At 42.2% G+C, this 13,687-nt stretch overlaps 1 protein-coding gene across 3 annotated transcripts in view; it reads right to left on the bottom strand.

Moving 5' to 3' along the window:
- Positions 1 to 13,687, bottom strand: part of SFMBT2 (Scm like with four mbt domains 2) — a 255,539-nt gene that overhangs the window by 117,422 nt on the left and 124,430 nt on the right. For 2 of the 3 annotated variants that reach the window (XM_030940693.1, XM_030940694.1), the window contains exons 5-7: positions 10,784 to 10,872; positions 8,738 to 8,984; positions 1,480 to 1,577 (exon numbers count right to left, since the gene is read on the bottom strand). In XM_030940693.1, coding sequence (XP_030796553.1) covers positions 1,480 to 1,577; positions 8,738 to 8,984; positions 10,784 to 10,872 — 434 coding nt within the window. The remainder of the gene's footprint in view (positions 1 to 1,479; positions 1,578 to 8,737; positions 8,985 to 10,783; positions 10,873 to 13,687) is intronic. The other variant, XM_030940695.1, reaches the window with a different exon arrangement.

Raw genomic sequence — 13,687 nt, 5'->3', positions numbered from 1 at the left:
ATCCTTTTTGTATGGGCAGGACAGTATGAAAGGAAGGAAGAAGAAAAGGGAGAGAAGAGGGAAAGAGAGCAAGAGAAAGACAAAGAGGAGGAGAGAGAAGGATTTGGTCAGTGAGGCAAAAAATAACAACAACGCCCACCATAACTGCCGGCCTCACTGTCAGTCAATATCGTGCTAACAGTGTATTATATTTACACTGTTCCTCCAGTACAGGAGCCCCCAAACACTGTAAAAATCATCATTCAGTTAACGTCAGGACATAATTACATGGCTAAGTTGAGGAGGAAGTCTTAGGAGTCCAATTTTACAAACAGGGGAAGTACTGAACGAAAGGGTCAATGATTTGCCACGACTGCTTAAAAGGCTGAGTGAGGACTCGGGTGTCCATAAAATCCAGGAAGCCCACGTCCCCTACTAAATCCTTAAACTCCTGCTGTATGGGGTGTCCAACCACCACATTAAGTACATCTTCTATATGAAACTCCTATGACTCTGCAGATGCGTGCCACTCCAGGGCTGGGAAGCAACTGGATGTCTGCCCATCACAACCACATTGAGAACTGTCCAAGGATGCCAATGGTGCTGGGTCACCACCCACACTCGTCGGGCTTGTTTTATGATTTGCTTGGATGAACCTGAATGGACCATCCTTATCCAGAACCAATATTCTATTTCACTTAAGTGTGAAGTCTAATTTTTGAAGTGTAAAGAACTTGGTAGCCGTTTTGGTGGAGATGCATTTCACAAGCCCTTCATTTTCATGTGAGCACCTGGTGGAAGGCCTAGTACTTAGCAGAACCTTGGGACATCAAGAAAATTGAACCACCACAAGATGCACCATTTTCTCTCATTTTTACTAAACGTCAAAATTAGACTTGCTATATTTTCTTTTGTTTCTGTTGCAGGAAGTGAGGGGATGAAATATTTCCATAACAATATGCTACAAAGAAAAACAGTGAACCTAAACAATTTTAATCAGCATCTTATAATATGGGTCATTATGAAGATTATTTTTTTAAAAAGCAACATGAAACAGACAAAACCTTAAGCATTTAAAATGTAAACTGGTTAAGAAGGTGCCTTTTTCAAGTGGAAAAGGATTTGGTATGGAAAACTTTTTTTTATTTTTTTTTTGGAGATTGAGTCTCGCTCTGTTGCCAGGCTGTACTGCAATGGTGCGATCTCAGCTCACTGTAACCTTCGCCTCCCTGGTTCAAGTGATTCTCCTGCCTCACACTCCCGAGTAGCTGGGGTTACATGCGCACACCACACGCCTGGCTTATTTTTGTATTTTTAGTAGAGACAGGGTTTCACCATGTTGGCCAGGCTGGTCTCGATCTCCTGACGTCAGGATCCGCCCATCTGGGCCTCTCAAAATGCTGGGATTACAGGCGTGAGTCGCCGCACCCGGCGGGAAAACTTTGTAGATGGTTTTATTCTCAAAAAGAGTAGATACATTGCTAAGAATCAACATCTTACCTTAAATACTTCCATTGGAAGAGGAAATTTGGCAGCATCAATAAGGGATTTTTCCAGAGTACATTTCCATTCAGAGGCCATCTTCAAAGGATAGATTTCTGTATCAACAGCAAATCACAGAAGAGTTGAAGGACTAACACGTTCTGCCGGGTGGCCCTTTCCTGCATGTTAATTCCCAAGCTTTCCTGATACCTCAGTACGGTCAGTGACCGTGAGTGTTCACACCCCCTACCCGCCGTGAGCAGCCACCTGCTGAAAGAACTTTCTGAAATTAAATAGCAACTTGGGATTCTGCTGTCAAAAAATGAAGAATAAACTTAACAGACCTCTTCTTCAGGGAACATTGTATGCATTTAGTTGGCATTCTGTAAGTAATTTAATGGTATTAATCACATTAGCAAAACCTTCAGTCATCCGTGGGCCAAAATTCCACATATCACCTAGGAAAGCAATGTCCACTGACGAGGAACTTTTTATCTGATACATTTCTAAACTACAAACGACTCTACTCTGGCATTTACGGTTATTACAACATATTTTTCACTAAATCTCTAAGCTCTCATCTGCTAAAAATAGTCCCTGTAAGTCAGAAAATTATTAAAAGGTAAATTAAAATTTACCAACCAAGTTTAATATTTACACTTGAAATGTTGCTTAACACACCGCATGTTGCTCATATTTTTCCCCAGGCGGTGGGAGGGGGGGCAAGATTTACAGATGGAGGTTACAGAGTCTGAATGCAAAATTAAAAAGAAAAAAAAAACTTTGAGCACTGTTTTTACCTATTGCTGAAACTGCAGGAGAATTTTATGGCCTGATCTCAACAGATTTAAGACCTTATCAAAATAGGATTTGCAGAAGCCCTCACTGGAAGTAGGTATGTTTATGCCTTCACTATATCAACCCAGGCTACTTCAGACAGACGCTTAGGATGTGAATATGAAATTAAGCACAGTTAAAAGGTAACATTAAACCTTTGGGACTATATTTTTAATTTCTTGCATGTCTGCTTTTTAGCATAAAGCCATCTATTTTGATCCTCATTGCTTTTGAACTCACCTTGAGCTTTAAGCCCCCGTTTCAGCAGTTTATTCAGTCATAATTACGCTACGTATAGGATCCTGCCAGAACTAGCCAAGCCATCAGCGCACCGCCCGAAGTCATTGTTACTTACACAAAGACACACAAAGGGTAATTCACAACCACACATCCTCTGCGTGTGTGCATTGTCTATAATCCTTTCTAGTGTTTCCTGTCTGCTGAACTTTTTTTTTCTGGTTTGGCTTTTCTAAATTCTTCTTAGTAACTAACGTAATTGGGAACACTCAGTGGGGTCTCAACACACACTTCTGCGGAGACTGAGAGAACGGGGTCTCTGACGTCCACAGTGAGAAGGGGGCACTCAGGAAGACACTGCTTATCACAGGGTCCCCAAAAGCAGGTACAGGGACCAGTTCACAGAGCCCCCCACATGCTGCTCCATGAGGGCGAGAGGGACACCTGTGCACTTGGGCAAGCTCATGGGCACTGAATCCAAACCATAGAGAAACAGGAGGCCACTCAGCAGAGCCCGGGGAGCAAAGCCCTGAGGACACCAATGCAGGATCAGGAGAGAAACTGCCAACAACAGGCTGGAGCTCCTGACGGGACAGGGACCATGAACACACGCCTTTTTCCAGCAAGCCGGGTAGGCAGACGGAGAGTTCAACCTGGGCATGGTAGGAAAAGGACCAGCTCACAGAAAACAATGGGGATTTCCAAAGCCTGCACCAAAGACAGAATTTGAAGACCCAACAGGCACAGAAAAGGAAAGCGTGATCTACCTGGCTGGCACCTTTGGCCTCTTGCTTCGGAATTAGGACTAGTTATACCCTTGACCCTTGATGGTGGTCTCTGAGTGGGGGAGGGATGCCCTGAGACAGAGGAGAGGGTAAAAGAATGGTCAAACAACACCCTCATTGAGAGGCCGAGGCAGGTGGATCACTTGAGGTCAGGAGATCGAGACCAGCCAAGCCAACATGGTGAAATCCCACCTCTAATTTAAAAACAAAACAAAACAAAACAAAACAAAAAAAATTAGCCAGTGTGGTGGTGGGCACCTGTAATCCCAGCTACTCGGGAGGGTGAGGCAGGAGAATCGCTTGAGCCTGGGAGGCAGACATGGCAGTGAGCCAAGATTGTGCCACTGCATTCCAGCCTGGGTGAGAATTGGTCTCCAAAAAAAAAAAAAAACCTTAAGTCCAGGAGGAATGGAAATCCAACATGACCAGGGTTAGATCTAAGCTATGAGAACTCATGGAGGGGATGCCCCGGCCCCAGTGGGGTTGCCTGCACGCTGGCCCAGGAAGGCGGACCAACCAAGTCATCTCTGAAAAAATGAACTCCTCTGTCCACCGGATGCCATCTCTCCTCCTCTACACCAGAGACAAAGGTAACAAGAAGCCCAGGTGCCAGGTGGGTCCTGCCTCTGTCCTACAACCTGAAGATTCTTTGTTTTCTTTCTGATGGTGTTAAATCCTGGAATGAATCCAGCCCACAGCAAGGCAGATTTCTTTCATGACAAGGTGAAAATCAGCTGCAGTTTTGACAGCCTGACACAACCGGCAGAGAACAACAGTCCCTGTGTGCATTCTGTGAGATGGAGGCACGCTGGTTATACTGGCAAATTAATGGACAATAAATAGTACCATTCAAAGAACATCGACCATTTTCTTAAAATGATCATGTTGCAGGTAACTGAATAAAATACATCATGCCAGTTTCTGTTTCTGGGAAGGTCGTGAGCAATTAAAACATGTCCTGATTCCTCTGAAACCAGAAGCCTACGAGAAAAACGAGGCAATCTCCTTTTGTGCAAGGGTTTGGTGGGGCATTTCCTATTAAGTGCCACAGGAAGCAGGAATGCTTAACATAATCATCAATAAACAAAGGCCTATAGAAACAACCCTTCTTTTATCCACCTCCCTCCAAAAAACTTCTGTATCTTCCTGCTCCTCCAGATCCTACCCAGTGAAGAAAGATGAGTCTATGTCGTTAAGAGATAGTAAACGTCAAAGAAAAGTGTTGTGGACTAAATGTTTGTGTCTCCCCAAACTTCTTACTTGAAGCCCTAACCCCAAAGGGATGCCTTTGGGAGATTAGAGTTAGATGGGGTCATGAGGGTGGGGCCCTCAAACGAGATCTGTATCCTTAAAAGAAGAGACACTAGAGTTCTCTCTTGATCTACTATGTGAGGACACAGTCAGAAGGCGGCTGTCTGCAAACCAGGAAGCGAGCCCTCCCTGGACCTCAACTACACTGGCACCCTGATCTCACACTTCCAGCCTCCAAATCTCTGAGAAGTAAATGTTTATTGTTTTAAGCCACAAAGCCTGTGGCATTTAGTTATGGCAGCTTGAACAGATTAATACAGTCCAGCTCACTTTTGGACTAAGTAACAGTTCAGGCAGGAAGTATTTAAGTTGGATTCAGAAACTTCCTAACTCCAAGAACTATCTAAAACAAGCACTTAAAAAAAAAGGGGGGGGAGGTGAGGGTGGATAAAATAATTTTGAAGGAAAAAAACAAGGGAATAAATTCTAGATATAGAGAAGAAAAAAAACCTCAAAAAGTTTCATCTCCTTAGCATCTGCAAGAATATCTAAAAATCTATCTTATTTTCTAAACATCCCGAAATAGGAGAGCAGTGGGCTTCTTAAATGACCCTAACCTTAATGACCTACTTACACTCCTTAGAAAAGCAAAGTATAACCTTAAGACTCTGATCACAGATTAAATGTCTAGAAAAGGCCAATCTCTTGATATACATTATACCACTCAGCAGCAGCCCAGCAAGATATCCTTATCCCCATTGTACAGGGTAAGGCGGCTTCTTTCCCTTCCTCCTTCCCCAAGCGCCAGAATGCTATTTCCTCCGATTCAGGGCAGAAAGAGAAAGGCTCAATGGCCCTATGTTTCTCAGAGGTGGAGAGTATAAAATCTAGTCTCTTTTCCCAGGTATTTGAAGGCTAACTTCGTAGCTACTTTCTATGACCCATTTCACTTTTATTTTGCTGAACAGTTGAGAAATCTGTGCCCTCTGAAGAGTAAAATGAGGGCCATGAGGAGTGGCTCATGCCTGTAATCCCAGCACTTTGGGAGGCTGAGGTGGGCCGATCATCTGCGCTCAGGAGTTCAAGCCCAGCCTGAGCAACATAGTGAGATCCCATCTCTACAAAATAAGAAATTAAAAAAATGAGCCAGGGATGGTGGCCCATGCCTGTAGTTCCAGCCACTTGGGAGGCTGGGATGGGAAGGTCACTTGAGCCTGGGAGGTTGAGGCTGCAGTGAGCTGAGATCATGCCACTGCACTCCAGCCTGGGAGACAGAGCGAGACCCTGCTTCGAAAATAAATACATAAATACATAAATAAATAAATAAATAAATAAATAAATAAATAAAATGAAAAGTAAGTAAAACTAAAGGATGATTATTTTTAACAGAGGTGGTGGTGTTAGTGGGAGCATACAGCAGACGATCCTGGCAGCAAGGAAAAGTTCGTGGGGAGTACGCTCATCTCCCCTGCACACCCCCCTCCCACTGGACTTCTCCCCATCAGTCATGGAAGCAGAACACTTTCCAGTGACTTCATGGTGTTTGGAAAAACGAGAAAATCAGCCTAGTATTTTCCATGCAGGTATGAAGTTTTATTCTCACCTAGATTCCAGTTAAGGAAGTGGTGCTACCACGTAAGTTACACAAGTCACGGTGGGACTTGAAATCAATCTCAACAAATCCAAAGTACTAGAATCTGTCCCCATGAGCACAACAGGGGTAGTAACAGCCTCTCTTCCTGGGGATGCTGTTCTGCTGAACGATGCAGCAGAATCCAGTTTCCATCTTGAAACCACTGGATCTGAGGAACTCAAAAATCACACTTTGAGTGTCCTGTCACTTCTTAGTTCTTCTTCCTGTACATAACCTTTCCTGCTGGTGATTTAAATACTGGGGAAGTAAGTTCTTGAGGATGAATGGCTTTTCCAGAATCTTTTTTTTTTTTTTTTTCCACGGGGTCTCACTCTGTCACCCCAGGCTGGAGTACAGTGGAGCAATCTTGGCTCACTGCAGCCTCCACTCCCGGGATCAAGCGATCCTCCCACTTCAGCTCCCTAAGTAGCTGGGACTACAGGTGCATGCCACCACGCCCAGCCAGGTTTTTCTATTTTTTGTAGAGACGGGGTTTCACCATGTTGCCCCAGCTGGTCTCAAACTCCTGAGCTCAGGCGTGAGCCGTCGTACCCTGCCTGTTCCAGAATCTTCAGGGGCCCCCCAAGAACTCTCCAGTTAAATGAACAACTAATCTCCAGAAAATGCTACGACAAGTAAACACAATTTATTCATATATTATAAAGACCCCAAATTATCGAAAGAGGGAGATGGCTCATAAGCGAATATTTCCTAAGCTTCCACGGAGGCATATTCCACTGCCACTTGTGAGCGTGAGTCCCATAACTTCCCAGGAAAGAAACATCACCGAGAACATAAGAAGCCACTAGTCATCCTTTGCTTTGCTATAAATTTGTATGCTGGCAAGTAGATATTGCTCCTAAAATTTATAAAGCAATTAGATACTAAGCGGAGATTTATACACACAACTTTACGCACAAAGTAAATTTTTCCTGCTGGGTTATGAATCCCAGGGCAAACCCAGGCTTACATCCTTCCTCACAACACGACAGGCTCTTTGTTTGTCATCAGAGTCAAAAATTACTCAGCATAGAGATGGAGGTGCTGGCTGCTTCTCAACATTTTGACGGCAATAATACTAATAAAATGCCACGTTACATGTCTCTATGCCTGTCAAACTTAATGCAAATGCAAACACACGGGACACAGGACCAGGAAGTGTTTTCAATTAAAGCCTTTGAGTGACAGAAAAGATAAATATGACTCCTCTCCTTCATGTACTCAAGACTAATATCGGCAACTAATACGGGAGGAAATTCTCTGGTGATTTTAATAAAGCAAAGAGCCACGTCCTTACTCCAAATACACCTACAAAACTCACCGGAATGAAGATTACCATTTCTGAAAAAATATGTATTTCTTCCTTGGCATCTCTAATTCTACAAGAATCCAATATTTCTGTTCTGAGGTTTCCCATTCAAAGACTGATAAGAGGAAGCAGCAGGGGGAGTGGGGTGGAAGGGGCCCAGGCCCAGCACCTGGGAATCTGAATTTCACTGCCTGTCCCCTAAAACGGGGGACCTTGGACAACTAGCTGAACTCCAGTCTCAATTTTCTCTGCTATGAAACAAAATTCACAACAAACATGCAGCACTTTTTTAGAATCAAAATAAACAATATACCAGATGTAAAATCACCTGGCACATAGTAAACATTCAAGAATGGTTATTTTGTAAATACTGAGTTTTTAACTATGTAGGTATGACAGAGAGCATAAGGCATGATTCTTCCCAATTAAGCCTCTGCAAAGCCATTTGACAGTGCATTTGAAGCTAACTAAAATCTTATGTGCCAGGAGAAAACATGATGATCTATCTACTCAGCACTGTTTCATGGTCAGACTGGACTGTAGTTTGGAGATGGATGGATGGATGAATGGATGGACGGATCAACAGATGAATGCCAGATGAATAGGTGGATAAATGGATGGTCGGATAGATGAATGCCGGATGAATAGGTGGATGAATGGAAGGTCAGATAAATAGATGAATGCTGGATGAATAGGTGGATAAATAGATGAATGCTGGATGAATACGTGGATAAATGGATGGTTGGATAAAATAAATGAATGCTGGATGAATAGGTGGATGAATGGATAGATGAATGGATAGATAAATGGAAAGATGGGTGGATGAGTAGATGGATGGATTGGTGAATGGACAGAGAGATGGGTACACAGATGGACAGAGATTTTGGGACCTACTTACAAGACTATCAAAATTCCTAAAGAAAAACACGGAGAATATGCTCAAGTCCCAATCTACTGTGTCTTTCCTTTCTGAACCAGTGATTCCCAAGGAACTAGATCAATTTCCCTAAGGTCCCCAACATTGCTTTTTCCTTTGAGAACACTATTGATTGAGGTCTTTGGTTTTAGTCTCTATGGAAAGCATTGTGAAGTTAAAGTGCTTAATATTCACATAACCAGATATAAAAGATACCAGAGAGTTCATACATTTTCTAGAAACACACCCAGGAAAACATCACATCTTTTTCTAAAATACTTTACAGCAGCAAACGCTTTGGCCCTTACCTGAAGGTGGGTCCATTCTGTACTTATTCTCTTGACACCAACCAACTGGTCGAAGTCTGTAATCCAAGTAAAACAACCACTGGTCATAGGATTCAGTGTCCTCCAATCCCACATAGCGAAGGCGTAATCTTCCTCCAACATTTTCAATCACACTAACTATCCAGTACTGAAAAGGGCTCTGGGAATCCTGAAGTTCTATTAAGGAACCAACTGTAATGAGGTCTATAGGGCCTTTCCCTCGCAGAGGCTGTTTAAACAGAAGCAAAACTCCTTATTTTAAACTTTATTTTAAGGTTCTCATGGAAACAGATGACAGCAGAAGATAATATTTTTTCACACCATCATCCAAGGTACTGGCGAACAGTCTAGCGTTCCCTCCACCCCATCCTTGCCCAGCCCATGCCCCGCCCCTTTCCTTTCCTCCCTCCCACACATCCATGTACCCCATTCCATATTCAACAACAAAAAAATCACAAGTCAATAGAAAATAACAGTTTACGCTAAGTTCTCACCAAACAAATCACCCTTCCCAGATAAAACTGCTTTTGTTAACAATCAGTATGCTTTCAAGAAGAGTTCTACCCAAATTTGCCTGGATCTAGAAAACATGTGGTAGCAAACGGTTTACTTTTACAATAGACAGATATTTTCTAATACGGAGCATTCAATTTACACCATGACTCTTTCCCAGACATTCATCTTACTCTACTGGCCGCTACTCTAATGACCAAGATGCTCTCATACTTTGATTATGTAATGAAGGCACAAGTGTGTGTTGATAACATGTCGAACACACAGTAATGATCAGCTAAATTAGACTACTATGTAAAATTATTTCTACACTTAACCTGATAATTGGTTGAGATAATTTATAATTACTGCCCCTTGTAAGAAACCTTCTTAGCATATGATAGCATATGAAAAGGGTGTTTGTTCAGCCAGCTCTGAAGGCAAATATGTTTTAGAAAATTAACATAGTGAGACAATTTGTCCTTTTTGAAAGGATGAACTATCATCATTTTGATTTGTTAATGAACAATTAAAACAGTAGCTCTAAAGATATATAACAAATACATCAGGCAAAATCTTCACAAAATAAAACCCGTTAACTATATTAGACAATGACATTCTAAAGTGTCAATATGATTTATGAAAAGAGGGAAAGTTTACGGTTAAGAGAATATGATACTGTCAAAATCCACACCTGATTAGAGAACATGATACTGTCAAAATCCACACCTGATTAGAGAATATGATACTGTCAAAATCCACACCTTATTACATATTACTTGTTGTTCACTAAGTTTTCCCCTTTTAGGGGCATTCTTAAGAAAAACAGACTAGCTAATTCAATAATTACTTATGACGCAGTGCCTTTCTCTTCCTGTACTATTATATAAATATAAACACTAAATATAAATACCAAAATGTTTCATCATAAAATTATTTTAAAATAAACCATCAAGATTTCAGGTTAAACTATTTCTTTTCTTCAATACATTAAAATTTCCTTGACTACACTGAAATACGATCTGCCATTCCTCCTCTTGTTTTTACAAGAGAAGTTAATTCAATTATTGGTTAATGTGTGTATGTTCAAATCTTGGGGTTATGCATCCGAAATAGAACATTTAATGGAACCACTTATCCATGTACTCCAAGAGACTATATTAGCACATACATAATCTTGTCACCTGTTAAAAACAGTTATTCTACAGGATGTGATTTATATTCACTCATATAGGAAAGAGGCTTAAAGATACAGGACAGCAGGAAGACATCCTGGCATACTGTGATTTAAAAATTGGATTTGCATAGAGTGAATTTTTCCATTTGCTGATTGCATCACAGGGGAGGTTTCAGCGATGCCATTCAAATCGGTCACCTAAGTTATTTAGGACAAAACAGGAGGGGAGGCTATTTGGATGGCAGTGTCTGCGGAAAGCACGCATGTGTTGAAGGATATATGCAAAGGTGCTGTCAGGTCTGAGCTCACGTAACTGGGGTGCTTCAGAGATACATTAGATGTATAACAACAATACATACACCTTCCAGGAGGTTGGCGGGTGCTGTCCTCGAACCGGTCAAGTCACGTATGAGAAATTCTGTCCAGTCTGTGTACTTCTCTTTGATTGCTGGCAAGACAAAGGAGGAAAAAAAAATCACTTCAACACAGCAGCTAAGTATCCAATCAAATTAAAATCACAGCAGTTTTCTCTATGTAGGTTTGATTTCAATGTTTTTCTTAACCTTCATCACCAAGCTTAAGTCAATACTAAACTTTCATCATCATGCTTAAGTAAATACTAAAATTGAGACCGAAAATATGTCTCTAAGTAGTGACTTGACACGTACCACATGCCTAGGCACCAAGGAGATGAAAGAATCCGAAGTCTTACAATCTATTTAGAAACTTTTTACAGATCACAAAGAAATTCCAAAGTATACAATTCAGGAGGTTCCAAGAAGAGAGAGAGCAGTGAGGCTAGGGAAATGAGAGAAAGGCTTTCCAGGTGGGAAAATCAAACCAGGCCCTGAATTAACATGAAAGGTTTATACAGTTGCAGAAGAAGGAACCTGCAGACAGAGAAATGGGCACAAAATAACAAGAGGGGTGGACTGAAGGTGAAATGGAGAAATAGAGAAACGGGGAAAATAAGTAGTCCCCTCCATATCCATGGGTTCCCCATCTCTGGGTTCAATTCAACCGAGTATCAAAAACATATGGAAAAAAATGCATCTTTACTGAACATGTATACTTTTTCTTGTTATTATTCCCTAAAAACTCCAATGTAACAACTATTTACACAGCATCTATGTCAACAGGCGATTTAAGGTCTGCAGGAAGATGTGCATAGGTTATGTGTGAGCCATACTACTTTCTGTGCGAGACTTGAGCATCTGCAAATTTTGGTATCCTTGGGGGTCCTGAAGCCAGTCCCCCAGGGGATCCCAAGGGACGACTGCACAGTAAACAGACAGGCTAAGGCACACTCCAAGCGCACAGCACTGGGAAATAATACTGAGTGGTAGGAACGAACTATTGACAGTCCCAGAAGTCAACACAGACGTTTAACAAACAGAACATCTCTGTATAAAATGAACCCAACAAATAGTATAAGGGTTTGAATGGAAAGAAAAGAGTCTAAAAGCAGGGAAACTGAGGCTGCTTCAGTTATCTAAGTAGAAAAGTGATAGGACTCAAAATAGGGGTGACAGCCCTGTGAATAAGGAAGGAATGTATCTGAGGCCTCCTCTGAAAAAGAAATATCAGACTGTGGAGGGCAACATTCTACAAGTGCTCGGAACCCAAGACCTGAGAAAAGCGTATCTCCTTGGCATGTCTCCCAAGCGACAGATCTCCAAAGGCCTCACTGGGCTACACCCGCATCCCTGAGGGACCTGAGCCTTCCAAGGGCACCAACAGATGGATGTGCAAAGTCAGCATAAATGACAGCAAGACCCTAGCCCCAGATTAACCACTCACCACAACTGGCTCTCCCTGTGGGCAGCCTGGGATCCACCCAGGACTTTACTCAGCCCCCAGTAAAGGTCCAAGACCCAAGTAGTTTGTGCACCCTTTAGGTTCTTCAAATGCTTGATGCAACCCTTCTGGCTCAAACCTAAAGCAGTGAAATTACTATAAAAGGGAAGTTGGCCATAAGGGTGTGGGGCAGATCTGGGCCCCAACGGGGGTTCCAGCATCACTGGATGCACGACTTTGAATAATTTACTCAATTTCTCTTAGACTCTTTTCTAGCCAATCAAAGGGTGCCAGGTTGCTAACAATATTTTGCTTCTAAGGGGTGTTCTAAGGACTAAAGGAGAGACATATGCAAATAAAATATAACCAACCCAGGCACACACCAACCAATTAATAAATATTAGCTCTTGTTTTATTAAAAACATGTACTAAATTATTACATATATCTTTGTAATCTGCTAGTTATTGATTATTCATACCCATGGTATCCAGACTGAAACTTCCAACGAGCTTTGGCAGAACTGCCAGTAGAATGGAGGCCAACATACAAGCCAAGCAGTGGCCAGACCTGCTGCTTCATCACTAATGTGCCTCTCAGTCAACATCCACCCACGCCCAAGGACGATCATCAGACCAAAAGCAAAACCAGCATGCACAGAACTCAGGCAAACAAGGCTGAGTCCAGCTTTACCTTACACGGCAACGTCCTAGCCTCACCCCGCTTATAATAAAGAATAACTCATCTGTTCACTTCTATCACTACATTTTTTTCTCAAATAAAATGTCACCTTCCTTATTTTATACATACATACTCACATGGAAATACAAACACAAAAAATACTGTATGCTCGGCACTTTGGGAAGCTGAGCATAAAACTGTGTTCTTGTGTTCTCCTGCTTCGTTATAAATGTAGTCATCATTTTTCAAATGCTACACCCTTTTCAAAAGTGGCCCTCTTGCATGGCTAGGGTCACTGAGACGAAAGCAAAGATACACAGGCCAAATGAACTAAAATCTGGACTCACCCTATGCTTTACAAAGACCTTTCATTTACCCCTCTGTTTTGTTCCTCCTAACAATGCTAACAGGGGCTTCTTCTTCACTAACTCTTGCCCAAGTTCACAGAAAAAAACTAGAAAGAGCGGCCAGGTGCGGTGCCTCACACCTGCAATCCCAGTACTTTGGGAGGCCAAGGCGGGTGGATCACAAGGTCAGGAGTTCAAGATCAGCCTGGTCAATATTGTGAAACCTTGTCTCTACTAAAAATAGAAAAATTAGCCGGGTGTGGTGGCAGGTGTCTGTGGTCCCAGCTACTTGGGAGGCTGAGGCAAGAGAATCGCTTGAACCCAGGAGGTGGAGGTTGCAGTGAGTCGAAATCATGCCACTGCACTCCAGCCTGGGCGACAGAGCAAGACTCCGTCTCAGAAAAAAAAAAAAAAAAAAAAAAAAAACCTAGAAACAGCCT

The sequence above is a fragment of the Rhinopithecus roxellana genome, chromosome 11, assembly GCF_007565055.1.
Source record: "Rhinopithecus roxellana isolate Shanxi Qingling chromosome 11, ASM756505v1, whole genome shotgun sequence".
Lineage (NCBI taxonomy): Eukaryota > Metazoa > Chordata > Mammalia > Primates > Cercopithecidae > Rhinopithecus > Rhinopithecus roxellana.
Note: the sequence above shows the minus strand (reverse complement) of the source record. Positions and strands in the feature narration are given on the sequence as shown.